The sequence below is a fragment of the Somniosus microcephalus genome, chromosome 7 (genome assembly GCF_052327205.1).
Source record: "Somniosus microcephalus isolate GS21.2 chromosome 7, FLI_Smic_1.0, whole genome shotgun sequence".
NCBI classification, from domain to species: Eukaryota; Metazoa; Chordata; class Chondrichthyes; order Squaliformes; family Somniosidae; genus Somniosus; species Somniosus microcephalus.
The window spans coordinates 114692463-114718954 of NC_140993.1; the positions used below are offsets into that span (position 1 = coordinate 114692463).

Here is a 26492-nt window from a genome sequence, read left to right on the forward strand (position 1 = left end):
CAAAAGAATACGCGCAAGAAACCGTGGAAAGCAGCGCTAACAACAGCGGGGAAGAAGGAAAAGCGCGGGAGGCGCCATTTTGTTAAATCGGAGAAGAAGGCAAGGCGCGGGAGGCGCCATTTTAGATTTGCAAGATGCCGAAGACTGGCTGTATCACTGCTTTTGATAATACATTAGAGGACTGGACCACGTATGTGGAAAGAGTTGAGGTATATTTCGAGGCAAATGAAATAGCGGAGGGGAAAAAGGCATCAATATTGCTAAACGTAATGGGCGCTAGAACGTACGGCCTATTGCGGGATCTGATTACTCCAGCCAAACCGATGGTGAAGAGTTTTAACGAAATTGTTGCTGTTCTACAGGAGCACTTAAACCCTGCACCGCTGTTGATAGCAGAAAGATTTAAATTCCACAGGAGAACTCAGCACAAAGATGAGAGCAATACTGAGTATCTTACGGAACTACGCAAGCTATCAAAGCACTGCCAGTTCGGAGCAGGACTGGCAGATACCCTACGGGACAAATTTGTCTGTGGACTCCTGAGTGAAGGAACACAGAAGAAGTTACTCGCAGGAAAAGAGCTGACGCTAGATAAGGCTTTCAGCATGGCAGTATCGTATGAAGCAGTAGCCAGGGGAGCTGCAGAAATTCAACAAAAACCACAGGAATACGGCACCCACGAAATGACACGGGGATTTGCAAAATGTTATCGCTGCGGCAGAACTAACCATGACCAGAAGGACTGCTGGTCCAAAGACAAAATATGCAGACAATGCGGGATGATTGGACACATTGCACGAGTTTGTAGGCCTGGGAAGAAGACCAGCGACAACAAAAAGGCTACTAAGGAACCGTACAAGAAAGTACAAAAGATGACGGACAGTAGTTCCGAAGGCCAGATGAGCGATAGTGAATCCGAGAACAGGAGATTAAGCTGTCTCAAACTTCACAATGTAATCGCAAAAGAGGATCACTGAACCATTTGGGTCACCCTCACGATAGCAGGGTCCCAAGTTAAAATAGAATTGGATACAGGATCAGCGCTAACCATCATGAATCGACGAGACTACGAGCGGCTATTTTCACACATACTCTTGAGAGAGACATCCATCGTCTTGACGACGTATACGGGGCAAAAAGTATACCCCAGAGGAAAAATAAGGGTGCCTGTCGAATACAATGGCAAGAAAATACAGAAATTGTATCTCTACATACTGCCAAATGGTGGACCACCGTTATTGGGACGTGAATGGATCAGAAAGATAAGTTTAGACTGGCACTCCATTCAGGCACTGACGGTGGCTGGTAAAAAGGATGACGACGTCACTCCTGGACGATTGTCAACAATCTTAGCTAACACCAAAGAGGTATTTCAACAAGAACTGGGCACGCTTAAAGAAGAGAATGCAGTTCCCAAGTTTTTCAAAGCGAGACCGATACCATATGCAATTCGTCCAGCCGTCGAGGCAGAGCTGGAGAATCTGGAGAAGGCGGGCATGTTGTCTAAGGTCGACTGGAGCGAGTGGGCGACACCCATCGTTCCTGTCATGAAGAAAACGTTAAGCAATAAGTCCGGAGAGCCAAGGAAGATTCGCATCTGTGGGGATTTCAAGGTGATGGTGAACCCTGTCCTTCACACAGTACAATATCCTCTTCCAAGGATAGAAGACTTCTTCGCCTCACTGTCTGGAGGGAAGCGTTTTACAAAAATTGACCTAGCACAAGCATATTTGCAGATGGAGGTTGAAGAGTCCTCTACGAAGTATCTCACAATAAACACTCACAAAGGTCTTTACCAGTATCATCGATTGGTATTCGGAGTAGCATCGGCTCCGGCGATATGGCAAAGAGCGATGGAACAAGTCCTGCAAGGGATTCCGGGGGCTCAGTGTTACTTGGACGACATGCTTGTAACAGGTGAAGATGACAGTGAACACTTTAACAACCTAGAACAGGTGCTCACTAGACTATGGGAACATGGGCTGCGAGCCAACCGCCCCAAGTGCGAATTTTTTAAGAAACAGATATCGTATTGTGGCCACGTGATTGATGAAGAGGGGTTACATAAGTCCCCTGACAAAATTGAAGCGGTTGTTAAGGCCCCAGCGCCTGAAAATGTGTCGCAACTGAGGTCATTCCTCGGGTTGGTGAATTACTATCATACGTTTTTGCCGAATTTGTCGACAATTCTGCATCCACTGAACGCCCTGCTATGAACGGGGGTAGCATGGAAATGGAGCGAAGATTGTAAACGTGCTTTTCAGAAGAGTAAGGACTTAATCACTTCGAAGGAAGTATTGGCTCACTACAACCCAACACTGCCAATCAGGCTGGCGTGTGATGCGTCTCCCTACGGCATTGGGGCGGTACTGTCACATAAATTCCTTGATGGTTTGGAGAGGCCGATAGCTTTTGCGTCACGCTCGTTAACTTCTGCCGAGCGTAACTACGCCCAGATTGACAGAGAGGCCCTCAGCCTAGTGTGGGGGGTGAAGAAATTCAATCACTATCTGCATGGTCAAAAATTTACTCTACTAACCGATCATCAACCTCTTGTCTCCATTTTCAACCCTCAGAAGGGCGTACCGATAATGACAGCACAACAGTGGCAGAGATGGTCCCTTTTCCTAGGGGCACACCAATATGACATCGAGTACAGTGGAACTAAACAGCATGGAAATGCTGATGGATTGTCACGTCTACCGTTGCCGACGGTGGAAGAAGAAGACCTTGCAGTGGATCCAATGGAGTTATTCCACTCGACCATAGTCGAATGTCTCCCTGTGACGAATGCAAACATAGAAAAGGAAACACAGAATGACCCGACACTATCACGGGTCTATGATTTAACGGTGAAGGGATGGCCAGCACATGGCGAACCACTGCTGCCAGCATTTTCGCCAGGAGGAGAACAGCTGTCAGTGTGCAGAGGAACCTTGATGTGTGGATCCAGAGTAGTAATTCCACCTAAGTTGACGGATAGACTGCTCAATGAGCTTCATGAGGGTCATCTGGGTGGGGTAAAAATGAAGAGCTTAGCCAGAGCGTTTGTGTGGTGGCCGGGAATCGATAGAGAAATCGAAGAGATGACCAAGAGCTGTGCAGGATGCCAGAAGGTCCAAAACGCCCCACCACAAGCTCCTCTGCATCCATGGGAGTGGCCCTCATCTCCATGGCAAAGGGTGCACATTGATTTTGCTGGTCCCTTCATGGACTCGATGTTTTTAATTGCGGTGGATGCACATTCAAAGTGGCCAGAGGTAATAAAAATGTCCTCAACCACCACGGAAAAAACTATCGCAGTTTTACGAACCATATTTGCCAGGAATGGCCTGCCTGAACAGATTTGCTCTGACAATGGACCACAGTTTGTGTCTGAAGAGTTCCGGAGGTTCTTAAAGAACAATGGTGTTAAACATCTGCCCCATATCATCCAGCCACTAATGGATTGGCCGAGAGGTTTGGCCAAACATTCAAGAAGGCTATCAAGGCAATGTGTAATGAAGATATACCCCTACAACACAAAGGTGGACAACTTCTTGTTTGCCTACCGGAATGCGACACATGCGGTTACCAACCAAAATCCAGCCATGATGTTCTTCAATCGAAGACTATGATGCCGCTTGGATTAGGTTAAGCCAAACGTCCGAAGAGATGTGGAGAACAGACAGTTTAAGAATATGAATGAAAGGCCGACCACGAGTTTTAAGATAGGTCAACCAGTTTTGGCCCGGGACTACCGCACTGAAAAATGGCAGCCAGGAACGGTTTGTGCACGACAAGGACCTCTCATGTATACCGTGGACGTTGGGGAGAGCATTGTAAGACGCCATGCTGACCAGATTCTAGAGTCACTGGAAAACGTCAACTCCACACCACGACCTGATACACCTGGTAATGAAATCAACGTTCCAATTGCAGCTACCGCAGAACCGGTAATATTGGAAGCAGATGAACCAAACAACGACATTGATTCTGACTCAACATTGCCAGAAGAACCTGATACTCCAAAGAGGCGTTATCCAGACAGAATCAGGAAGCCTCCTCAAAGACTGAACTTATAATTGCTTAAACTTAACCAATGTATCTAGCAACAGTAATTGTGATTGTAATTCATTATCATTAGTTGTTAAATGAATGTTATGTACTGTTTATCTAAAAGGGGAGGAATTGTTGTGTATGTACCTTTAAGAGAATAACTGGTCTCAGACTGCAGTACCGGCAGTGACCACCCCTGTATAAAAGGCGCTAGAGAGCCTCTGTTGGTTAGTTTCGTTTATGCCTTTCACCAGTAAAGACTTGTTTGTTTCTCTCCTGCTAGTCCGTGTCTCAATCATTCATGGACTTAACAGTGGCCTTTTCCCACTATGCTGTATGTAATGCCTCCTTCTAATCCGCACTGTCATCAACAATAGATTTCTTTGTTACCTTCCCCATTAGAAAATGTTTCCAATCACAAGTTATCAATTTCTTGTGTTCAAAATAATTGGAGTTGTTTCCTTTTTGGTTCCGGTTGGCCTTTATATCAAGTGCTTCTCTTGAATGAGATTTGCTCCCAAACAATTTCTCTCAGAATTCAGCTAAACCATTTTGGAAAAGCAGAGAGAAAAATACTAATCTACAGAAAAGGTGGAGCTGAGGTCTTATAATCAATGTAGAAAACAACAGATGCCTGGAAATAGACCACAATTAAGTAACTAAGTGAACTGTTGAATGGCTTATTCTGTACAAACAACAACTTGCATCTATATAGCACTTTTAACATCATAAAACATCCCAAGGTGCTTCACCAGAGCGTTACCAAACAAAATTTGACACCGAGCCACATAAGGGGATATTAGGACAGATGTCTTGGTCATAGAGGTAGGTTTTAAGGAGCGTATTCAAGGACAAGAGAGAGGCAGAGAGGTTTAGGGAGGAAATTCAAGTGCTTAGGGCTTTGGCAGCTGAAGGCACAACCATCAATGGTGGAGCAATTAAATTCAGGGATGCTCAATAGGCCAGAATTGGAAGAGTGCAGAGATCTTGGAGGGTTGCAGGGCTGGTAGTAGTTACAGAGATAGGGAGGAGCGAGGCCATGGGGGGATTTGAAAACAAGAATGAGAATTTTAAATTTGAGCTGATGCAGGACCAGGAGCCAATGTAGGTCAGTGAACCGGACTTGGTCGGAGTTAGGATATGGGCAGCAGAGTTTAGGATGAGCTCAAGTTTACATAGGGTGCAAGATGGGCAGCTGGTCAGGTGATCTTTGGAATAGTCGAGTCTGGAGGTAACAAAGGCATGGATGTGGGTTTCAGCAGCAGATGAGCTGAGGCAGGGGCAGAGACGGGTGATGTTACGGAGGTGGAAATAGCCGGTCTTGGTGATGGAGAGGATATGAGGCTGGAACCTCAGCTCAGAGAACAAACTATCATCCGTGGCTATGTAGTAATGTTTTTTGACACTTTCATTTTTTCCAATTTCTCTCCTTTATTCCACAAAATGCAAGGTTATTTTCCCAAATTACTCCTCTCTTCTCTGTTGCTGTACGAAGAAAAGGGTGTCTCATCCTGGATACAGTTCCATCGTCATCAGTAGCTCTCTGGTACCTTACCCAAGTGGTAATTTTTCATGTACAAACTTCAACAGTGAGTATCAGCAAGCTATTTTCCTGCGAAAGGCGATGCTTACTCTTATCCACAAATGCACACTTTTCAACACAGCACATTGGACAGTGATCAGGAGCAGGAAGCTTCGCTTGGCTTTTTTTCCCACTTCCTAATCTGGGAACACCGATACTAGGTATGCCCTCATTTCCATCTGGTTTAAATTGGCTGATTGAACCTAAAACCTTCTTAATGAGTTTACATTATTTTTCCACTGACATTATTTTGCACTTCAGTTGAACCATTTTCTGGACTCTCTTACCACTACCAACTACAGACAATCAGTTTAAAAAATAAATATATTAAAATAAAGAGAGCTCATTGGAAGAAAATGGTTGACAATAATTTAAATCACTACTGTTCTAGTAGTTTGAAAAAATGTTGGTAGCAACTCAGTGATAGTATTAACCATTAAACATAAACCACACTAAACACAGCCTAGATAAGACTCTAAGGCCTAGAAATTCGGTTGGTTGCGCCAGCGATTAGCGCCTAATGAACCCGAGATTTGGGGCGTTACCCAATGTTTGGGCGGGCGCAATGAGGATAGCGACACCTCCCATATTGAGTATCCACGCTAACTGTTAGCGCGCGCCTGCGTGCGCAGGCAGATCATGACGTCATTTCAGTGTGCAACGCACTTTTGGCGCCCCTGACCGGACATTCGGTGGCGCCCGGAACCTTTCCGCCTGGCGCTATTAGTGACAGTTCGATGGAACATTCCCAGGCCCTTCCCGGAGTCGGGGGGCGCTATTTAAAGGGGACAGCTCTAGTATAAAAGCTGCAGCCACTTGGCCTGTTCATTCTGATCGTTGCTGGAGAGAGTTGGTGATCTACTGTTGCACAGGATTTATCGGATTTAGCCTTCGAATACTTGAGACCTTCAGCCCTGTCCGGAGCAGTTGGAGTGCTAGACATTACAGTGTGTTGCCCGTCTGGCCTAGCAATGGGAGCTGTTTTGGAGGGGAACGTCCTCATGGCCGGACACTTTGAAGGGGCACAGAGACGGCGGGAGAGAGGGCCGGGATTGGCCAGAAGGAGGAGGGGCAATGGAGGTCGGCCACTCCAAAGATACGCTGCGAGGGTTTACAGGCAGCAGGTGTCATACCTTACCATGTCGGAGGAGCAGTGCCTGCGAAGGCTTCGATTTGGTGAGGAGGTTGTGACTGAGCTGTGCCACCTGCTTGCTGAGGATCTGCAGCCGCGTCTACGGTGCAGGACCTCTCTGTCGGTGGCCGTCAAAGTGACTGTTGCCCTCAACTTTTACGCCACCGGATCCTTTCAGTCAGCCACTGGGGACATAGCGAATATATCTCAATTTGCAGTGCATTGTTGCATCCGGCAAGTGACAGCTGCCCTCTATAGAAGAAGGCGTCAATTAATCACCTTCCCTCTGACCCTGGAGAAGCAGGCGGAACGTGCGCAGGGCTTTGCTGCTATTGCGAACTTCCCCATGGTGCAGGGGGCCATTGATTGCACACACGTGGCTTTGCGGGCGCCATTACTGAATCCTGAGGAGTTCCGCAACCGCAAGGGGTTCCACTCCCTCAATGTCCAGCTGGTCTGTGACCACCGCCAGATGATCATGGCAGTCAACGCGCAATTCCCTGGGAGCAGCCACGATGCGTTCATCCTGCGGCAGACCTCAGTTTCTGACCTTTTTGCGGGGCCGGCTCACCCACGAGGCTGGCTTCTTGGCGACAAGGGCTATCCTCTCTGCCCATGGCTCATGACTCCACTCTGTTTGCCCGCCACCCCGGCAGAAGAGCTTTACAATAGCAGCCATCAGGCGACCAGGAACATTGTGGAGCACACTATTGGTGTGCTCAAACAGCGTTTCCGCTGTCTAGACCATTCGGGGGGAGCCCTGCAGTACTCGCCGGAGCAAGTGGGTCGCATCGTCGTCGTCTGCTGCATGCTCCACAACTTGGCTATTCGGCAACAATGCCAGCTGCCCCTCAAGGCCCAGCAGAGCAGGCGGACGAGGAGGAGGAGGAGGAGGAGGAAGAGCAGGCGGACGAGGAGGGGGAGGAGGAGGAGCATGCGGAGGAGGAGGAGGAAGATGGGAGGGCTCCTGAAACTGGAAGGGCCATCCGTCAGAGGCTCATAAGGACTCGGTTCGAGGACCCTCTGATGGAATGATGGGTCTCATTCGTCCTGCGCACTTCTGATCGTACAAAGCCTATGAAGGCCACCATGATTGTAAATAGTTACGAGTACCATTGTAAATTAAAAAAAATCTTTATTTTCAAAAAACTGCTTCCTTCCAGCATAACAACGTCATGTCAACAGAAACCATAACTAACAAAATAACAGTTAACTCTCTGGCAAAGCCACAAAACTAAACAAACCATCACCAACAATCAGAACAGGTGAGGGCATCCTTGAATTTGGGGAAAGAAACGCCTCAGCACCTCCCTCTACTGCTGGCCCCTTGATGGAGACCGACTTCTCTTTCGCGGTCGGCCCCTTCCCTCCCTGCTGCTCCTCCGTAGTTGAACGCCAGTGGCGGCGTCAAGGATGGGGGACACCTGGTGACTGTCTGCAAGCGCAGAAGCCCCTGAGGGATGGCCTGGATGACCTCTGGGCTTGGAGGGTGCGGAGGCTGGCTGCTTGATCTGGCCATGGCTGGAAGCAGTGTGCACTGCAGGTGGTGGCAGCTGCACTGCAGACGTTCCAGCGGTGGCATGAGCAATGGTCACCTGCCGAGAGAGGACACCTGCACCATGGTCGGACGACACACTGGCTCTCGGAGGGGACCGGCTCGGCTCCACCGCCACAAGCGACTGCTCCACTGATCCCTGGCCTCGTGTGGTACTGGAAGGGCCCGGGGTGATCCTAGCTGATGCAGATAGGGTGGCAGCAGTGAGAGTTCGCGTTGCCTCAATCTGGGTATGGACGAGGCCAGCAAGTGACTGCATGGCAGCAGTGAGGACCTGTGTGGCAGGTGCCAGTGCTTCGGAGAAGCCCTGGACAGTTCTCTCCATTGCTTTGGACAAGGCTGGAGCAGTCCGTTCCACTGCCTCGGCTAAGCCCTGGACAGACCTTTCCAGGGATGGTCCAAAGCTCTGAACAGTCCTTTCCATAGCGGCCTCGAAGCCCTGGACAGTCCTCTCCATTGCTGCCCCGAAGCCCTGGACAGTCCTCTCCATTGCTGCGCCAAAGTCCAGCACACTCTTTGCCAGTGTTTCTATCGACAGAGGCATCCTCCCCACTGCAGCCATAAGCTCAGTGTGCCTGAGCCGGGCCTGGGTGCTCATTTCAGCCAGGCTACACACCTCTTCTGCACTCTGTGCAGCAGTCATCGCTCCCTGCCTTGCCCTCTGGGGAGCCGGTGCCCAAACTTGCCTACCCCCCTCGCGTTGATGCAGGCCGATTGTTCCGGCAGCTGGCTCCTCATCAGAGTCCCCCCCCCTCCCCTCCAGGGAGCTACTATCCCCAGTCTGCAGATGTGTTGGCTCCCCTGAGGCTGGAATGGATGGTCCGACTTCCTCCTGATCCTCGCCTCCGGAGGCACTGCCACTGGCAGCTTCAGGGCCCGGATCCCGAGCTGGCGATGCAGCATCTGAAAGCAGGGAGGTGGAAGAGTGGCTTTAGCAAAAGGACAGGTTGGCAGCAAGGCATGCCAGATTGTGGCAAGGCTATGACATGGCTCCACAGTGAGAAAGCATGCTGGTGGGGGGACCAAGTGGAAGGAGACAGCTGAAAAAGGTGAGATCCTTACCATCGCTGTCGACAATGGGGTCGGCAGCTGCAGTGGTAACAGGACCACTCAGACGTCCTCCAAGAATCTGGTGCACTCTCTCCTCGAGATCCATCAGAGTGACCACTTGTGGAGGTCCTCCACCGGTTCGAAGCTGCTCCTTGCGAATCGTCGCCAGCTTGGACTGCAGGGGAAAGAAGGGGAAGTTCTGTTACATGACGCCCTGAGTGATCATCTCATGCCCCCCATGGTGCAAGAGCCCTTACATGATGCCCTGAGTGATCATCTCATGCCCCCCATGGTGCAAGAGCCCTTACATGACGGCCTGAGTGATCATCTCATGCCCCCCATGGTGCAAGAGCCCTTACATTACCCCTTGAGTCAAATGTGCATGTGTGTGCCCAGAAAGGGCCATGGGTGCTTGCTGACACATGGCCATTGGGGCATCGCGCACCCTGTAGCCATGAAGTCAGGTGCAGATGGAGGGAAGCAGAAGTTTGCATAAACACCACTCACCCTCACGACCCGAGTGAGGTCGTTGAATTTCTTCCTGCACTGAACAAGGCTCCTGGTCACCATGCTGCTGGAGTTGACCCTCTAACAAACATCCCTCCAAGTTCGGCGGTAGTCCTTTTGATTCGGCCTCCTGCCATTGTCAGGATAGAGAACATCTCGACGGCGCTCCACTGCGGCCACCAAGTGCTCCAGAGCCTCAGTGCTGAAGCGCTCTGCTCTCTGTCTCACCTTCTCCATCTTGGCCAAGTCTTTTGCGCCAGAGAAGGGCGTGCGCCGATTCTGAGGCCTACAAGGTGATGAGTGTGGAAGCTGAGGCTGACTGACCCACCCCTTTAAGAGCCGGCCGGCGCCTGGAAGTCTCGTGGTTATCGGTAATTGAGATCACCTGCGCTGCGCTCGCCTGTGCCGATATTGGGTTGCGCCGGAAGTTTTGCGCCTTAGGAGGCCCGTGCAATGTCTGAATTCGCGCCTCAATCACCTTTGGGGCCGATGCAACCCAATATCGCGCCAGGCGGCGATAAGTTTCGTCTGGCTATAAACTTTGCGCTGCGCCAGTTCTAACACCTCAAGCGGGGCAATACCCAATTTCTAGGCCTAAGTAATGGAAAGAATGTTTGAGAAGTTTAATATATATTCTCACATGCCACTCAAGATTAGATCAATACTTTGTATTACATGGAGGATAGTGAATCCTTCCAAAATAATTGGGTTTCCTGAATGTTCCTGCATCCCAGGCTGATATCGTGTGAGATCTTGGGCTTGGGCCCGGGCTTGGGCCCAGGCTCAGCTGCATGGAGAACGCGTGCCCGAAGAGTCCCGAGGCCATCTCAGAATTGGGCCTCGGGTTTCGTCAACATGTTTGGGGCGAGCTGCCAGCGCCTGTCGCTCCTCCACCGGCATGTCGCCTCAAGGAAAATGAATTTCTGGCTGACCGGTAAGTTCCGGGAGTGAGGGTTAGATCGTGCAACAGGGATGCTCATCATCAGGATTGTGAAGCAGGGTGGGGGGGGGCATTGCTGCTCCTCCTGGCTGCACAGGTTTTTAAAACATTTTTTATAAGCTTGCCTTTATTTGGTGGCCACGGGGGCCGCTGAAGAATTCTGAGCGGGGCAACCCCGGCATCTGCCCCGCGCATCAGGAACACATTTTATACTGTGGTTCTTCAACAGGCATTCGGCTGCTCATTGACATATTTATAGGGCCTAATGCCTGTTTTAGTTGTCTGCCCTGGTACACCTAAAAATGGTCATCTTAAATTCAGCAGTGGGGTCAATGCCTGCACAGAATGGGCGCAGGATGCCCAACTGCTAAAGTAGCTGTTTTACACCCAAACAACGGGTGCAATGCATACCAATTTCTAACCCCTTACATTGTCACTCTATATCCTGTAAGGATCCTTTGAGATCCTATATTAAAGCACAATCCAGTGAGGTCTTACATCCAGCCCAGTATTCTCTACAAAATTTCTTGGAAAATTTTCTACGTTCACTATATATAAATGATGATAGTTGCTGTTAAGATGACATATTATAGCTGACATTTTAAAGGTTGATAGGTAATGGGTTGAGTTTTGTACAGACTGTGGCTGTTGGTATGGTCTCTCACAGCTAGTTCTTTCTGTGTTCTCAATAAATGATGACTGTCACACTGAAAGATTCAATTTGTGACATCAGCTCTACACGCACATCAAGAAACAAAAGTAAAAAAAATATTGATTACCAGGAGTTTCAGCACCCAATATGTAATATAATTTTCAGAGCTCTAACCATTTTAACACTTGGACTGTGAAAGCCAAAATATGAAAGTTTTATTGTAATTGTCGATTTTGGAGTCAAGATTTTTTAGCAGATGGAAAGGAGAGTTGTTATCAGTTTGAGTAACAGATGGATATTCTGTTTTGTTGCTATGGTTACAGTAATTATTTAATTATGTATGTCAGGACTTAGAATTAATAAAAGCTGAAACTGTACAGTTGTAAAATTTTATCTATGAAATCCACCCTCAGAACAGAATATCAACAACTCCTAGAGGAGACACTGTTCTAAGAAATATGCTCATTGGAAAGAGGAAAATAATAAAAGTTCAGTATTATATAAATACCCAATATATTTGGGACACAGCAGTAGTGAATCTGCCCCAGAGGTACCAGCAAATCTAACATGCCCAGTCCATGAGCAGGTGAAGAAAGGTTTATCCACATTGGGGTTATGTGCTGCACTGAATAATTGGCAATAGTTATCAGAATAGAAACAAAAAGCAATTTCCCTCTCTTAGAACTGTATTGTCTTTGTTAGATCCGTGATTCTGAGAGTATGATGTTTCCAAATAACTACACGGATGCTGTAATTTAACAATCAATAGGTGTTTACTGGAGTAGGGTAGTCTCAAGACTGGGGGTACAGAGGCATGCTCAAGGCTTATATACAGGTGTGGTCACTGCCGGTACTACAGTATACAGGAGCTGTAAAAGTAGTTCTCTCTTAAAGGTACATACACTACAGTCTTCATAACAAGCCTTCCAGTATCTGACCACAGAAAGCAAGGAGTGAATGAAGGTTGTAATCTAATCCTTATAAACTACCCAGGCTTCACTCTAATGGCTTTGATCATACCTCAAATCCTGTATTAGATTACAGCCTTGTAACTCCATCTTAGTTATCAAAATAAATAAATATTGCTGCACCCATTGACAAAGTAATATACTGTAGTCTAGTTTTTTTTAGCTTTACAGGGGCTGATTGTTGTCATAATAACAGTAAATTATCTGATAAATCTGCTCCCGTTCTTTGGTTAGAAGCTCTACCATGTACTTAAGGGATTGAAATATTAGTCAAGGCTCTTTAGGGGTACTAGTTACCTTCACCGCTTGGCTGGTAAACTGGTGGAGCAGTTCACCCACCCATTATAGAACGTGCCTGATTTTAATTTCCGTTCAAACCAATTGAATGAAAATCAGGTGGGTTCTACAATGAGCAGGCGATCAGCTCCGCCAGTTTACTACCCAAGCAACGAGGTGAAAATTATCCATTTTAAACTTAGGCTTGCTAGCAGACTGCATAGTAAATCATGACAGCATAAAAGGAGGTTATACAAGAACGCTGAGATTTTTTGCATTAAACATTAAACAAAAGTAATTAAAATGTTCTGACACTTGTTATACATAGTATTATTTTTTAAATGTTCAGCACATGCAGCAGCTACCATTAACCTCTCTGGCTTCACCTAAATAATGGGAACAATAATAGCCAGTGTTGTGACATGCCTAGTAATTATAGAAGAAGATTTCTGTTGGATTAGCTTGACCAGTTTAGTTTAACCTAATGTAGTAATGGTCACACAATGGCTTACTTAAGAACATAAGAAATAGGAGCAGGAGTAGGCCCTATATAATTGCAGTAAGACGTCTTTACTCTTATGCTCAAATCCTCTTGTAATAAAGGCCAACATACCATTTCCTTTCCTAATTGCTTGCTGTACCTGCATGTTAACTTTCAGTGATTCGTGTACAAGGACACCCAGGTGTCTCTGAACACCAACATTTCCCAATCTCTCACTATTTAAAAAATATTCTTCTTTTCTATTTTTCCTACCTAAGTGGATAACTTCACATTTCTCCATTTCTCCAGTTACAGCACATAACATCCACCTCCTGCTTGGAGAAACTGGTGCGATATAATTTTTATATGTATTTGTACATCTCCCGTGATGCTCCTTGCAGATATTTATTTTTTAAATTTAGTATTGAGTACACCTCAGCAAGTTATAAATCCATATCATACAATTCTAGGAATAATTTTATTTTAACATTAATAATAAGCATTTGAGTCTATAACTCCTGCTTCAAGTTTAATATCTTGCTTCTTGAAATCTGTTAGCTGCAAAAAATATAGATTTTTTTCTTTTTTTAATTCATTGGTGGGATGTGGGCGTCGCTGGCTAGGCCTGCATTTAGTGCCCATCCCTAATTGCCCTTGAGAAGATGGTGGTGAGCCGCCTTCTTGAACCGCTGCAGTCCATATGGTGTAGGTGCACCCACAATGCTGTTAGGAAGGGAGTTCCAGGATTTTGGCCCAGCGACAGTGAAGGAACGGCGATACAGGTCCAAGTCAGGATGGAGGGGAACTTGTAGGTGGTGATGTTCCCATGCGTCTGCTGCCCTTGTCCTTCTGAAGGGCAAAGGACTAAATTCTTTTTGGTGCCTGCCCCACTAATCCCAATTGATTTGGACTCTATCATAGAAACATAGAAGATAGGAGCAGGAGTAGGCCATTCGACCCTTCGAGCCTGCTCCACCATTCAACGAGATCATGGCTGATCATCCAAACCCTAGCACCCGGTCCCTACACCGACAGCCATCCCACCCAAGCCCTATCCCCGTAACCCCGTAACCCCACGTATTTAATCCCCCCTAACACTAAGGGCCAATTTTTATCATGGCCAATCAACCTAACCCGCACATCTTTGGACTGTGGGAGGAAACCGGAGCACCCGGAGGAAACCCACACAAACACGGGGAGAATGTGCAAACTCCACACAGACAGTCACCCGAGGCCGGATTTGAACCCGGGTCCCTGGCGCTGTGAGGCAACAGTGCTAACCACTATGCCACCGTGCTGCCCTATCATATGTCCTATCCCATTGGTCCCATCCCTGTGAATGAAACACGTCAAGCCAATCAGACAGCTCAGATATGATCTTACAAATTGATTTGTTTTTTACTATTTAGATAAATGTGAATATTGTATGCTTCACATAAACAGGCCAATGATGCATTGTGGTGCTATTGTGTTAGTGGAAGAAGAAAATGCATGCCTTTAAAGATTCTGCTTGTGAGATTTGCTTTTGCACTCTCCTATTGGCTCAACAAAGAAATCCAGTGAGTAGAATAATAATCATCATCATACAGTTTTGCTCCACAAAATCTTTTGTTGTAGTTCGTTATGCAAAAAAGACCAGCCTACCTAGTCAAAAGCTTTCTTAGCATCCACTAATGTGAATGGATACATTATCTTGGAAAGAATCTCAAGATTGAGTACTGAAATTGACAAATAGGATACAGAATTCAAAGGATATTTATCCATTTTTGAGATTATTCAACATTTCTTATTACTTGTGAATAGCACAAATAATTTTCTTTTTGATATACCCATTCCTACTGGCGATACAATCGATTACCCATCTGGTACTTTCCATTTATAGATTAAAACTATCAAGCTAGAATTTTTAATTTTTTTAAATGTATTCATGCACGGTATGTGGGTGTTGCTGGCAAGGCCAGCATTTATTGCCCATCTCTAATTGCCCTTGAGAAGGTGATGGTGAGCCACCTACTTGAACCGCTGCAGTCATGTGGTGAAGGTGCTTCAACAGTTCTGTTAGGTAATTAAATTGCATCTAGTGATTAGGATGGCTCTTAAAATTTGGGGACATTATGGAAATGTAGGAGTCTCATCAGGTCTATCAAGAAATGACCCATGATCATGCTACATCATGCTCTTGAATCAAACTGGGCTGATCATTCTCAAGTGGTGTGGTCACAGCATTTGTGTAAATCATTTGTTTCAAGGAGTTGTTCTTAGATCACGTGCATGGTTAAAAATGAGTAAGATTTGCAACAGCATGTCTTTTGTTTTTGGATTTTGTCAATGTCATTCATGGATCATTTTGTTACATTCTACAATGCATGACGATGAAACACTGTAGTCATGGCACAAAAACAAAATTTGTTGGAAATACACATTGAGTTAGTTAGCATCTGAAAGTAAACCGGTTAATGGTTACAGTAGAAACCCTTTGTCAGAATGGCATAAACCAACTTCTGTTTCCGATGCTGACTAACCTGCTATGTATTCCAAGCATTTCCCTATTTTTATTTCAGGTGTCCCAACACTCGTGTTTTGTCTTTAATTTCTATTATGGTCATGGGACACAATGTATGCTCTTAGACTGCATTTGGATTCATATTATAACTAGCAGATCTCCTGTGGCATTGCCCACATTGAGTCAGAGGAAATGCTGAAGTGTGTCGCTTACAGGAAGTGTGTGCTATATGTAAAACTTTCTATGTATTATAGATATAGTAGAAGATCTCCTGAGTTACTGTTCATGATAAGGTGAAAGATACATTGTTTACAAGAACAAGAGCATCATATCATGTAATGCACAATGTACTATTCTGTTGTCTATATGGCGCTGTATATAATTTGTTCTGTCCCTTTAAGGCCACAAAGTCTAATTGCTGTAAACAAGCAGACCTTGAGTCACTTACAGGGTAATTGTTTCTCTGTAGATTATTAGCTGCTTGTAAAACCTTGACTTCACTCCAAATAAAAACCCGACAGAAAATGACAACGTTCATTTTTTATACTTTTGACACTTTGAAGTATGACATCTGAAATGTGATGGGTGCACTCAAAACATGGGACTTTTAATTGGATAAATAGATAGAATCCCTTGATGATCTTTCAACATTTGGAGTAGATGATTATTTGGTCAGATAACCTAATCGTCAGTAGAGGAGTATAGATGACTGACAAATGGATATTTTCCTTATGAATTAATCTGTACAACTATCTCATTGAATATTATCACCATTTTGGAAATTAACTATAACAGTTCTCTCTGCTGCTCTGCTCCTTTCTCTATTCTTACTTTCAAAATGTAGGTAATGTGAAGTGTATTTCACATTTTCATCCATTGACCTGTATCTGCCATCTAGCTGCCCACCCTGCTAGCCTATTGATGTCATCCTGCAGTCTTTCATAATCCTCATCACAATTTGCCATATCCCTAATTTGATGTCTTCAGCGAATTTCAATATTGATACTTCAATTCCAGATCATTTATGTATATTAGAAATATGTGTGGCCCCAGCACAGACCTCTGTGAAACATGACTCATCACACCTTTCCATAACTTTGTTTTATATGGCACCCAGCAGCGATATAGAACCCGTTGTAGCATGACACGTAATATAAAGAATGTCCATCACATGGTTTCTTGGTTAGTAAAGAAAGGATAAAAGGTGTACTATGTCAGGTGCTGTTAGGTTATGATGAGGGACCTAATTAGCAATTAAAATTAGATTAGTGCAGGAATACTCGGAACATTTAGCCATTGTTAGGACAGTCATTCCTTTTTATGTACAATTCCATCACATTTTGCTGATTTCATGGAAGTAGTGTTCTGGATAGTGTTCAAATGTAAATATAAGTACAGTACTAGACTACTGGAATTTTCAACACAGTGTGTTTCCTTGAGACTGCTTTTAGCAAGTAAATGGAGAATATCTGGAAGAGACATTTCCCATGGGAGAAGGAGGGAAAGCATTCTTTAGATTAAAAATACTTTCATTTGATGGTAATATTCTATTTACATGTTGGGCAGGCATTAGTGCTACAAGCAGTATTGTTATCAGAAAAAGCAAACAAAAAGGCTCGAGTTAAGATAATTGAGTTCCTGACTAAACCGATGAAAACCCGTGAGGATAATGCTGAGTAGAACTGTTATAGCTAATCACTAAAATGGTAATCATGTACTTAAGGAAAAATGTGATCTGCGATAGAAAAAAGCAAAGTTTTGTAGCTCAAAGGTTCATCCTTTAATTCTTATGTAATTAATAGGCATTGAAGCAGCAACAGAAGAGGAGGATTGGTGTTTCTATGATGATGAACAAGGCCATTCCTTGTGTCATTCTGACACCACTAAAAGTATCAGAGGAGCACTCGGAATCACCATCTGGTAAGTAGCAATTCTGAATGGACTTTAGTGTTTTAACTAATTTTCTTATGGATATCAGCTGGAAAGTAATGACTGTTTTAAAATTCAGGTCTGTGACATAAAGATGCCGATTTATCAAAGTGGTGTGGTGGCACAGCTTGTACCATGAGATTTTCCACATAGCAAGTTCCCAAACTCAGTAGAGTTGCTCGGTGGAGAAAGTACATAAAACTATTTTTAAAAGATTAACAGAAAAGGATATACAAAGGCGAGTACTTTTTGTTCAAAGTAATACCCGTTATATAGAAACAAAGCAAACTGCCACATGCATTGTTTGTATGTTATAAACAATCTTTGTATAACAAATGCGATTAACATGTTCACTAGTAAATGAACAGGTTGCTGCAGTTTCTAATTAGAAAATGCATTTATTGTACAGCAGTGCCAGATTTACAGCTCTATTTTCCATTTTGGCAGCTTTAAGTCTTAACTGTTAACCTGCAAATAAATCTATCACTTCACAGTTGGTTCTTCTATGGAAAAAGCTCATCAAATAAGAGTGAGATGATGATCTGGAACTATCTGTCAACACTGGCCCCAAAGCCAAGATGCCAGCCATTTGAGCTTCCATGGCAGCAGTGGCACCAGAGGCTCCATCATAGTGGGTGCCATTGTCACGTTCATGGAGCTAACCGACCAGTCCATGTTGGACAGAATGGTCTCCATGCCCTACACGAAGCATTGACGCAAGTTGCAATCCTCTGCTCTGCAACATTGTGTGCAAGTTCGCTGACAGACTGCCCAGTGCAGTTAGCATTTCCTGGTGTATGCCCATCAGCCCCCTTTGTTAACCTGGTCCCTCAGACTGCCCAGTGCAGTTAGCATTTCCTGGTGTATGCCCATCAGCCCCCTTTGATAACCTGGTCCCTCAGACTGCCCAGTGCCGTTAGCATTTCCTGGTGTATGCCCATCAGCCCCCTTTGATAACCTGGTCCCTCAGAGTGCTCTGCAGCAGAGCGAGTAGATAAATCACTTAGTGCAGGCCATTCTTGGCAAGGGCCGTCTCCTCCAAGAGGGTGAGGCGAGGCTAGGAAGGGAGATGTACCTCGTGATTGGTACAGATTGTTGGTAGGTGAGTGATGGGGGAGTGGAGGGGAGTCGTGCATTGAGCAATGTGTGAGGCTAATGGTGCAGTTGGTAGGAGATGGCTTTTGAAGATACATTCACTGACCTTGACCAGTGGTTTGAGGTCATAAAGCATCTTTGGGCACTGGAGCCAGGTGGTGTGGGTGACACTGCTGGCAGTGACAGCCTCAGTGATGTGGTCCCACATCATTTTTCCTGGATGGCCTCCTGGCCTCTGTGGGTGGAGGATCTCTCTTGCAGTGTTGACCCCCTGCACAAAGCTGGAGTGCTGTGTGCGAGACCCTGGGTGCCCCTTCCCTGGCTTGCTGAGCCATTTGTGTTAGTACTGAAGCATTTTCCCATTTTTTGAGGTTCAGAAGGAAATTCAGCTTTAAGTGCTGTTCTTTCTTTTTAATGTAATTTTTTTTAAGGCAGTAAGGGCTGAAAACTGCATTTTTTCACTTCATTTTATTTTTTATTAGTTCATAAGGCATTGCCCTTTTAATGCAATGCCCTTTTAATTTCCCACAATTCCTAGCGAATTGCATAGCCTCTCTTCCAGAGGCTGTTAGAAGCTGGAACGCCACTTCAGGATGGGCACTTTGACTCCTATGCCTGCCAGGAGGGCGTTACATGGTAAGTTAGCGCTGAGCCAAAAATCTTTAGCCCCCAGCGCAAATTTTTCCCTGGTAGCGCTTCGTCCATTTTCAGCGGTCATTAACCCGAGAATTGCCGGTGACCCTGTTGTGGCGGCCACAAATTTTTCCTCCCTTAATTTTCATCATAAATGTGGACATAGGAATTGATAAAGTTAACAGGAATGTGTGGAAAAAGTGACTATAGAAAGTAAGATTTTGTAGACTGAAAGCACATGTAAGATTTTTAATATCTCATTCTTTCCTGAAAGGATGATAGATGTTTAGAACAATTTATCAGATGGTTTAGTAGATACAAAAACATTTTTGATATTCCAAATGTAGTTGTAAGCTATAGTGAAAGAGTTGGGGTACTAGAGGGAAGACCATTTGTGGTGTATGTGCCTTTAAGAGTCCCCTGTGTACTGTAATGCCGGTAATGGTCACTCGGGCTATATAAGCCTGTATATTGTCTTGTATCTGTTAGTTCACCTCCAGACTTTGTTCAGTAAACACCTGTGAAACCAACTCCTGCCTTCCGTGTCTCCATTAACACACGGACACAACAGTGGCGATGAATTGGAAACGGACTTACCTGCAATTCGGCAGCACCTCAAGGAGATCGATTCTTCAGACGAAAGTCGAAGAAAAGCAAGAAAGAAAAAAAAAACTGTGGTTTCACCAGCTAGCCGAGCTGGTGGCAGGTACTGCAATAATCCTTCCTGGGCGGCGGGCTGGGGCTCCATCGGCTAGCTCTGCAGTGGGGCCGAGCAGCGAAGGCGGAGGCAAACAGAGGCAGAGGGGGGGAGCACTCAGGAGACGGCCGGCGCTGCAAAGCAGGTTGGCGTTCGGACCAAGCAGAGGGAGGGAAAAGTCCCAGAGAGTCCGGCGGGAACGAGTCTCCACCTGTAAATAAAAACCGTGGAAAACAGCGTTGTCAGCAGCAGCAGCAAAAGGAAAGCGCGGGAGGCGCCATTTTTTTTTCAGGATGCCTAAGGCTGGCAATATTAATGCTTTCGATAATGATATAGAGGATTGGACCACATATGTGGAAAGAGTGGAGGTATATTGCGCAGCAAATGGAATAGAAAATGATAAAAAGGCATCAGTACTTCTAAATCTAATGGGCGCAAGGACATACGGGCTGTTACGAAACTTAATCACTCCAGCCAAACCAAAGGACAAGAATTTTAAGGAGATTGTTGATACCCTACAGGAGCACTTAAACCCAACACCACTGCTGATAGCGGAATGATTCAAATTCTTCAAGAGGAATCAGCACAAGAATGAAAGTAACGCTGATCACCTCACCGAATTAAGGAAGCTATCAAAGCACTGCCAATTCGGGGCAGGACTGGCAGATTCTCTTCGAGACAAATTCGTCTGCGATCTCCTAAGTGAAGGAACACAGAAAAGGCTATTTTCTGAGAAAGATTTGACACTGGACAAGGCTTTCAGTATGGCTGTATCATACGAAGCAGCCGCAAGAGGAGCTGCAGAGATACAGCAAAAGACACAGGACTTCGGCACCCATGAAATGACACAGGGTTTCGAGAGATGTTATCGCTGCGGCAGATCCACCCATGACCAGAGGGACTGCTGGCTCAAGGACAAAGCATGCAGGCAATGCGGAAAGATTGGACACATTGCACGTGCATCTGGACACAAAAAATCCATGGACAGGAAAAAAATCAATAAGGAAAAGTACAGAAAGGTACAAATTATGACGGACAGTAGCTCCGAAGACCAGAAGAGCGATAGCGACTCCGGAAACAAGAGACTAAGCTGTCTCAAATTACATAATGTAATTGCCAAAGAAGATTACCAGACCATTTGGGTTACGCTCACAATAGCGGGGTCCCCAGTTAAAATGGAGCTAGATACAGGATCAGCTCTGACCGTCATAAGTCGACGGGATTACGAGCGGCTATTTCCGCATATACCTTTGAAAGACACATCCATTATCTTGAAAACATATACGGGGCAGAAAGTATACCCCAAAGGGAAAATAAGGGTGCCTGTTGTATACAACGGCAAGGAAATACAGAAGTTGTATTTATACATTCTGCAAGATGGTGGTCCACCGCTGTTGGGACATGAATGGGTCAGGAAGATACGTTTAGACTGGCACTCCATTCAGGCACTGACAGTGACCAGTAAGAAAAAAAATGATGATGACGTCATACCTGAACGATTAATAGACATCTTGGCCAACGCCAAGGAAGTGCTTCAGCAGAAACTAGGAACCTTGAAAGGCATCACCGCCTCAATAAAAGTGGAAGATGCGGCAATTCCCAACTTTTTTAAGGCAAGGCCGGTGCCATGCGCAATTCGTCCAGCAGTCGAGGCAGAGCTGGAGAATTTGGAAAAGGCAGGCGTATTATCCAAGATAGATTGGAGCGAGTGGGCAACACCCATCATCCCGGTCATGATGAAAACGTTGAATAATGATAAATCTGAAGAACAGAGAAAAATTTGCATCTGTGGGGACTTCAAGGTGACTGTAAACCCGGTCCTTCACATGGTACAGTATCCTCTTCCGAGGATAGAAGATATTTTCGCCTCACTATCCGGAGGGAAACGTTTCACCAAAATTGACTTGGCACAGGCATATCTACAGATGGAGGTTGAAGAGGCCTCTAAAAAAATATCTCACGATAAATACACACAAAGGCCTGTACCAGTACAATCGACTGGTTTTCGGAGTAGCATCAGCTCCAGCTATCTGGCAAAGAGCTATGGAGCAAGTCCTCCAAGGGATTCCGGGGACTCAATGCTACCTAGATGACATCCTTGTAACAGGAGAAAACGACAACGAGCACCTTGCCAATTTGGAGCAGGTGCTCACTAGGCTGAGAGAACGGGGCCTACGAGCAAATCGCCCCAAGTGCGAATTTTTCCAGAAACAATTATCATATTGTGGCCACATAATTAATGAGGAAGGGTTGCATAAGTCACCTGAAAAAATTGAAGCGGTCATAAAAGCCCCAGCACCTGAAAATGTCTCACAATTAAGGTCGTTCCTGGGATTGATAAATTACTATCATAAATTTTTATCGAACTTGTCAACTCTTCTGCACCCTCTTAACGAACTGCTACAAACGGGAGTAGTTTGGAAATGGAGCGAAGACTGTAAAAGTGCCTTCCATAAATGCAAAGGCTTGATCACGTCCAAGGAAGTTTTGGCTCATTACAACCCATCACTGCCAATCAGACTGGCGTGCGATGCATCCCCTTATGGCGTAGGAGCGGTATTATCGCATAGATTCCCTGATGGCTCGGAGCGGCCGATAGCTTTTGCGTCACGCTCATTGAACTCAGCTGAGCGTAACTATGCCCAGATCGACAGGGATGCACTCAGCCTGGTATGGGGAGTGAAGAAATTCAACCATTACCTACACGGACAAAAATTTACCTTGTTGACTGACCATCAACCCCTCGTCTCCATATTCAACCCTAAAATGGGTGTTCCCATTATGACAGTGCAAAGGCTACAGAGGTGGTCCCTTTTCCTAGGGGCACACCAATATGACATAGAATACAAAGGATCAAAACAGCATGGGAACGCTGACGGTTTATCGCGCCTACCGTTGCCAACGGTAGAAGAGGCACCTACAGTAGACCCAGTGGAGATGTTCCACTCAACCATAGTGGAATGTCTACCAGTAACAAATTCTGCCATTGAAAAGGAAACGAGAACTGACCCGACTCTCTCACGAGTCTACGATTTAACGGTGAAGGGATGGCCAGCACATGGCGAACCACTGTTGCCAGCATTCTCGCAAAGAAGAGAACAGCTGTCAGTGTGCCGAGGAACCTTGATGTGTGGATCCAGAGTGGTGATTCCACCCAAACTCCAGGATAAAGTGCTAAAGGAGCTTCACGAGGGGCATCTGGGTGATGTGAAAATGAAGAACTTAGCCAGAGCGTTTGTGTGGTGGCCAGGTATCGATGGAGACATCGAAGAAATGACCAAGAGCTGCCTAGGATGCCAGAAGGTCCAAAACGCCCCACCACAAGCCCCTCTACATCCATGGGAGTGGCCCTCATCTCCATGGCAAAGGGTACACATCGACTTTGCTGGTCCATTTATGGACTCAATGTTCTTAATCGCGGTTGATGCACACTCCAAGTGGCCGGAGGTAATAAAGATGTCCTCCACCACCACGGAAAAAACCATCACAGTATTAAGGACCATATTTGCCAGGAATGGGCTGCCTGAACAGATCTGTTCTGATAATGGACCGCAATTTGTGTCCGAAGAACTCAGGAAGTTCTTAAAAAAACAATGGGGTTAAGCACAACACGTCCGCCCCATACCATCCCGCCACCAATGGATTGGCTGAAAGGTTTGTCCAGACCTTCAAGAAGGCCATAAAGGCCATGGGTAATGAAGACATAAAACTTCAGCATAAGGTAGATAACTTCTTGTTTGCATACAGGAATGCAACACATGTGATTACAAACCAAACTCCCGCCATGGTGTTTTTCAATAGAAGACTAAGATGCCGGCTGGATTTGATCAAGCCAAACATCAGAGGGGACGTGGAGAACCGGCAATTTCAAGGCATGAATGAAAGGCCAACTAGAACCTTCCAGATAGGTCAACAAGTTTTGGCCCAGGACTACCGTACCGAGAAATGGCAGCCTGGAACTATGTATACCGTGGACATTGGAGAAAGCATAATAAGGCGCCATGCTGACCAGATCATAGAGTCATCCGAAAAGGGACAACCTACACCACAACTCTATACGCCTAATGATGAAGTAGAGATACCCATAGTATCTACCTCCGATCCGGTGATACTGGAACCAGATGAACCTGACACTGGCATTCAAGCCGAATCAGCCTTGCCAAAAGAACCTATTATACCACCAGAAACTACTACACCACCGAGGCGTTATCCAGACCGAGTCAGGAAGCCTCCAGAGAGACTGACTTATAATTGATTAACTGCAGCAAATGTGTAGATTATTGTTCTTGTAACATGTTAATTAATGATTACTTAAAATATTATGTACTGGTTGTCTAAAAGGGGAGGAATTGTGGTGTATGTGCCTTTAAGAGCCCCCTGTGTACTGTAATGCCGGTAATGGCCACTTGGGCTATATAAGCCTGTATATATTGTCTTGTATCTGTTAGTTCACCTCCAGACTTTGTTCAGTAAACACCTGTGAAACCAACTCCTGCCTTCCATGTCTCTATTAACACATGGACACAACACCATTGGTGGGCAGAATGGCCTTTTCTGGTCATTGACTTTTCATAAGTTAAAGATCACCCAGCTATGGGAAGATTATGGGAAGATTAGGGCCAGAAATTCAGGTCCCCATGGGTGAGTACGCGCTGTGTACTCACACGTAGGGCCAACGAATGTGCCGGTTTCGTGCATGCGCTGGAAACTGGAACTTCCGTTCCCTTGAAGGAAGGAGTTCGGAGGTCAAATGTGTGCGCTGGAGAGGCAGCGCGTACGCCTGGAGCTTCCGATTTTTTTTACAGGTTTCTCCGGGAGGGTAAATCCCTAGCAGCTGCGCATGAAAAAAGCAGTCGCAAGGCCTGCTTTTAACAAGGTAAGAGGTTAATTAAGTAAAATTAAAACATTTTTTCCACAGGTTTATCATTTTAAAATACTTTAAAGAAACATAAGTTTATTTTGAGCCCCATTAAAAACTTAAATTTTTTCAAAAATTTAAATTTTTGTTTAAAATACTTAATTTATGTAATTTATAGTTATTTTAAAAATGTGATGTTTTTTAAAAACAATGTATTTGAGGTTTTACTTAGGTTTTGGGACAGATCTCTATTCATAGATTTGACAGGTCTTCCTGTTAAATCTATGAATAGAGATTCCCTGCTCCGATTGGCTCCCCATAGCCCACGTAATCCCAGGGGATGCTGCAAACTGATTTCGCTGCTGGGATACGCAAGCACTGCACACCGACAGCTGGAGGAGGCCCAGGATCGGAATCCCACGTGGCCCCACAGCACAACGGCAGGTCGGGGGCTTGCACCCGCGGGAAGCCTCCAGCCTGAATTTCTGGCCCATTATTGTATTTGAGAGGGTACACAGACAAGCAACAACAATTATTTATCTTCTAGAAATGTTGAGGAACTTGGATTTTTTTCTTTGGAAAAGAGGAGATGTAAACGTGATATAATTGAAGTTTTCAAGGGAATTGACAGGATTGATCCAGGCAAATTGTTCACTGTGGTGATGGGTTCAAATATCAATGAACATGAGTTAAATTAGAAAGTTAAGAGTAAGAAAAGTCAGGTGGAAACTTTTCATCTGAAAGGTAATAGAGTTGCGAAGTAAGTGGTCAAAGAAGACTGTATACATGATTGAAGAGGCAATTAGTTGCACTACTGGAGAGAGAAGGGATTGAGGGCTGTGGTTCAAGGCAGGTAGGGAGGTTGATGTATGAAAAAGATCAGGTTTGACAACTTTATGCCTTTTTCCTGTTCCTAAAAATTCTTACGTTCTTTGTTCTTACGTTTACAACAACAACTTATATTTATATAGCGCCTTTAATGTCGTAAAACGTCCCAAGGCGCTTCACAGGAGTGTTAGCAATGAAAACAAATTTGACACCGAGCTATATAAGGAGATGTTGGGGCCGATGACCAAAAGCTTGGTCAATGTGATAGGTTTTAAGGAGCGTCTTGAAGGAGGAAAGAGAAGTAGAGAGGTGGAGAGATTTAGGGAGGGAATTCCAGAGCTTAGGACCTAGACGGCTGAAGGCACAACCACCAATGGTGGAGCATTTAAAATCAGGGCTGTTAAAAATTCCAGAATAGGTGGCACGCAGAGGTCTCAGGGGATTATAGGGCTGGAGGAGTTTACAGAGATAAGGTGGGGCGAGGCCATGGAAGGATTTGAAAACAAGGATGATGTTGAGTCTGTGTGTTCCAGATATACTTATTTTAAATAACTGGACACAGACAACAGGAAAAACTTAAACAGGTCTTTACTACTTGAAGGTCAGGGCTGAACTGCTTTACAAATTACTACACAGAGCTTATATACCGGTGTGGTCACCACCGGTACTACAATATACAGTAGCAAGAGAAAGTAGTCCATCTTCTTAAGGTAGTTCTCTTAAGGTTACATACACCACAGATGAGAATTTTAAAATCAAGGCATTACT

The 26492-nt window shown here is 45.3% G+C and overlaps 1 protein-coding gene across 1 annotated transcript in view; it reads left to right on the forward strand.

Moving 5' to 3' along the window:
• The window catches only part of LOC147114852 (putative Polycomb group protein ASXL3), a 440803-nt gene that overhangs the window by 190718 nt on the left and 223593 nt on the right, over nucleotides 1-26492 (forward strand). The window contains exon 6 of the mRNA XM_085992855.1: nucleotides 17487-17604. Coding sequence (XP_085848981.1) covers nucleotides 17487-17604 — 118 coding nt within the window. The remainder of the gene's footprint in view (nucleotides 1-17486; nucleotides 17605-26492) is intronic.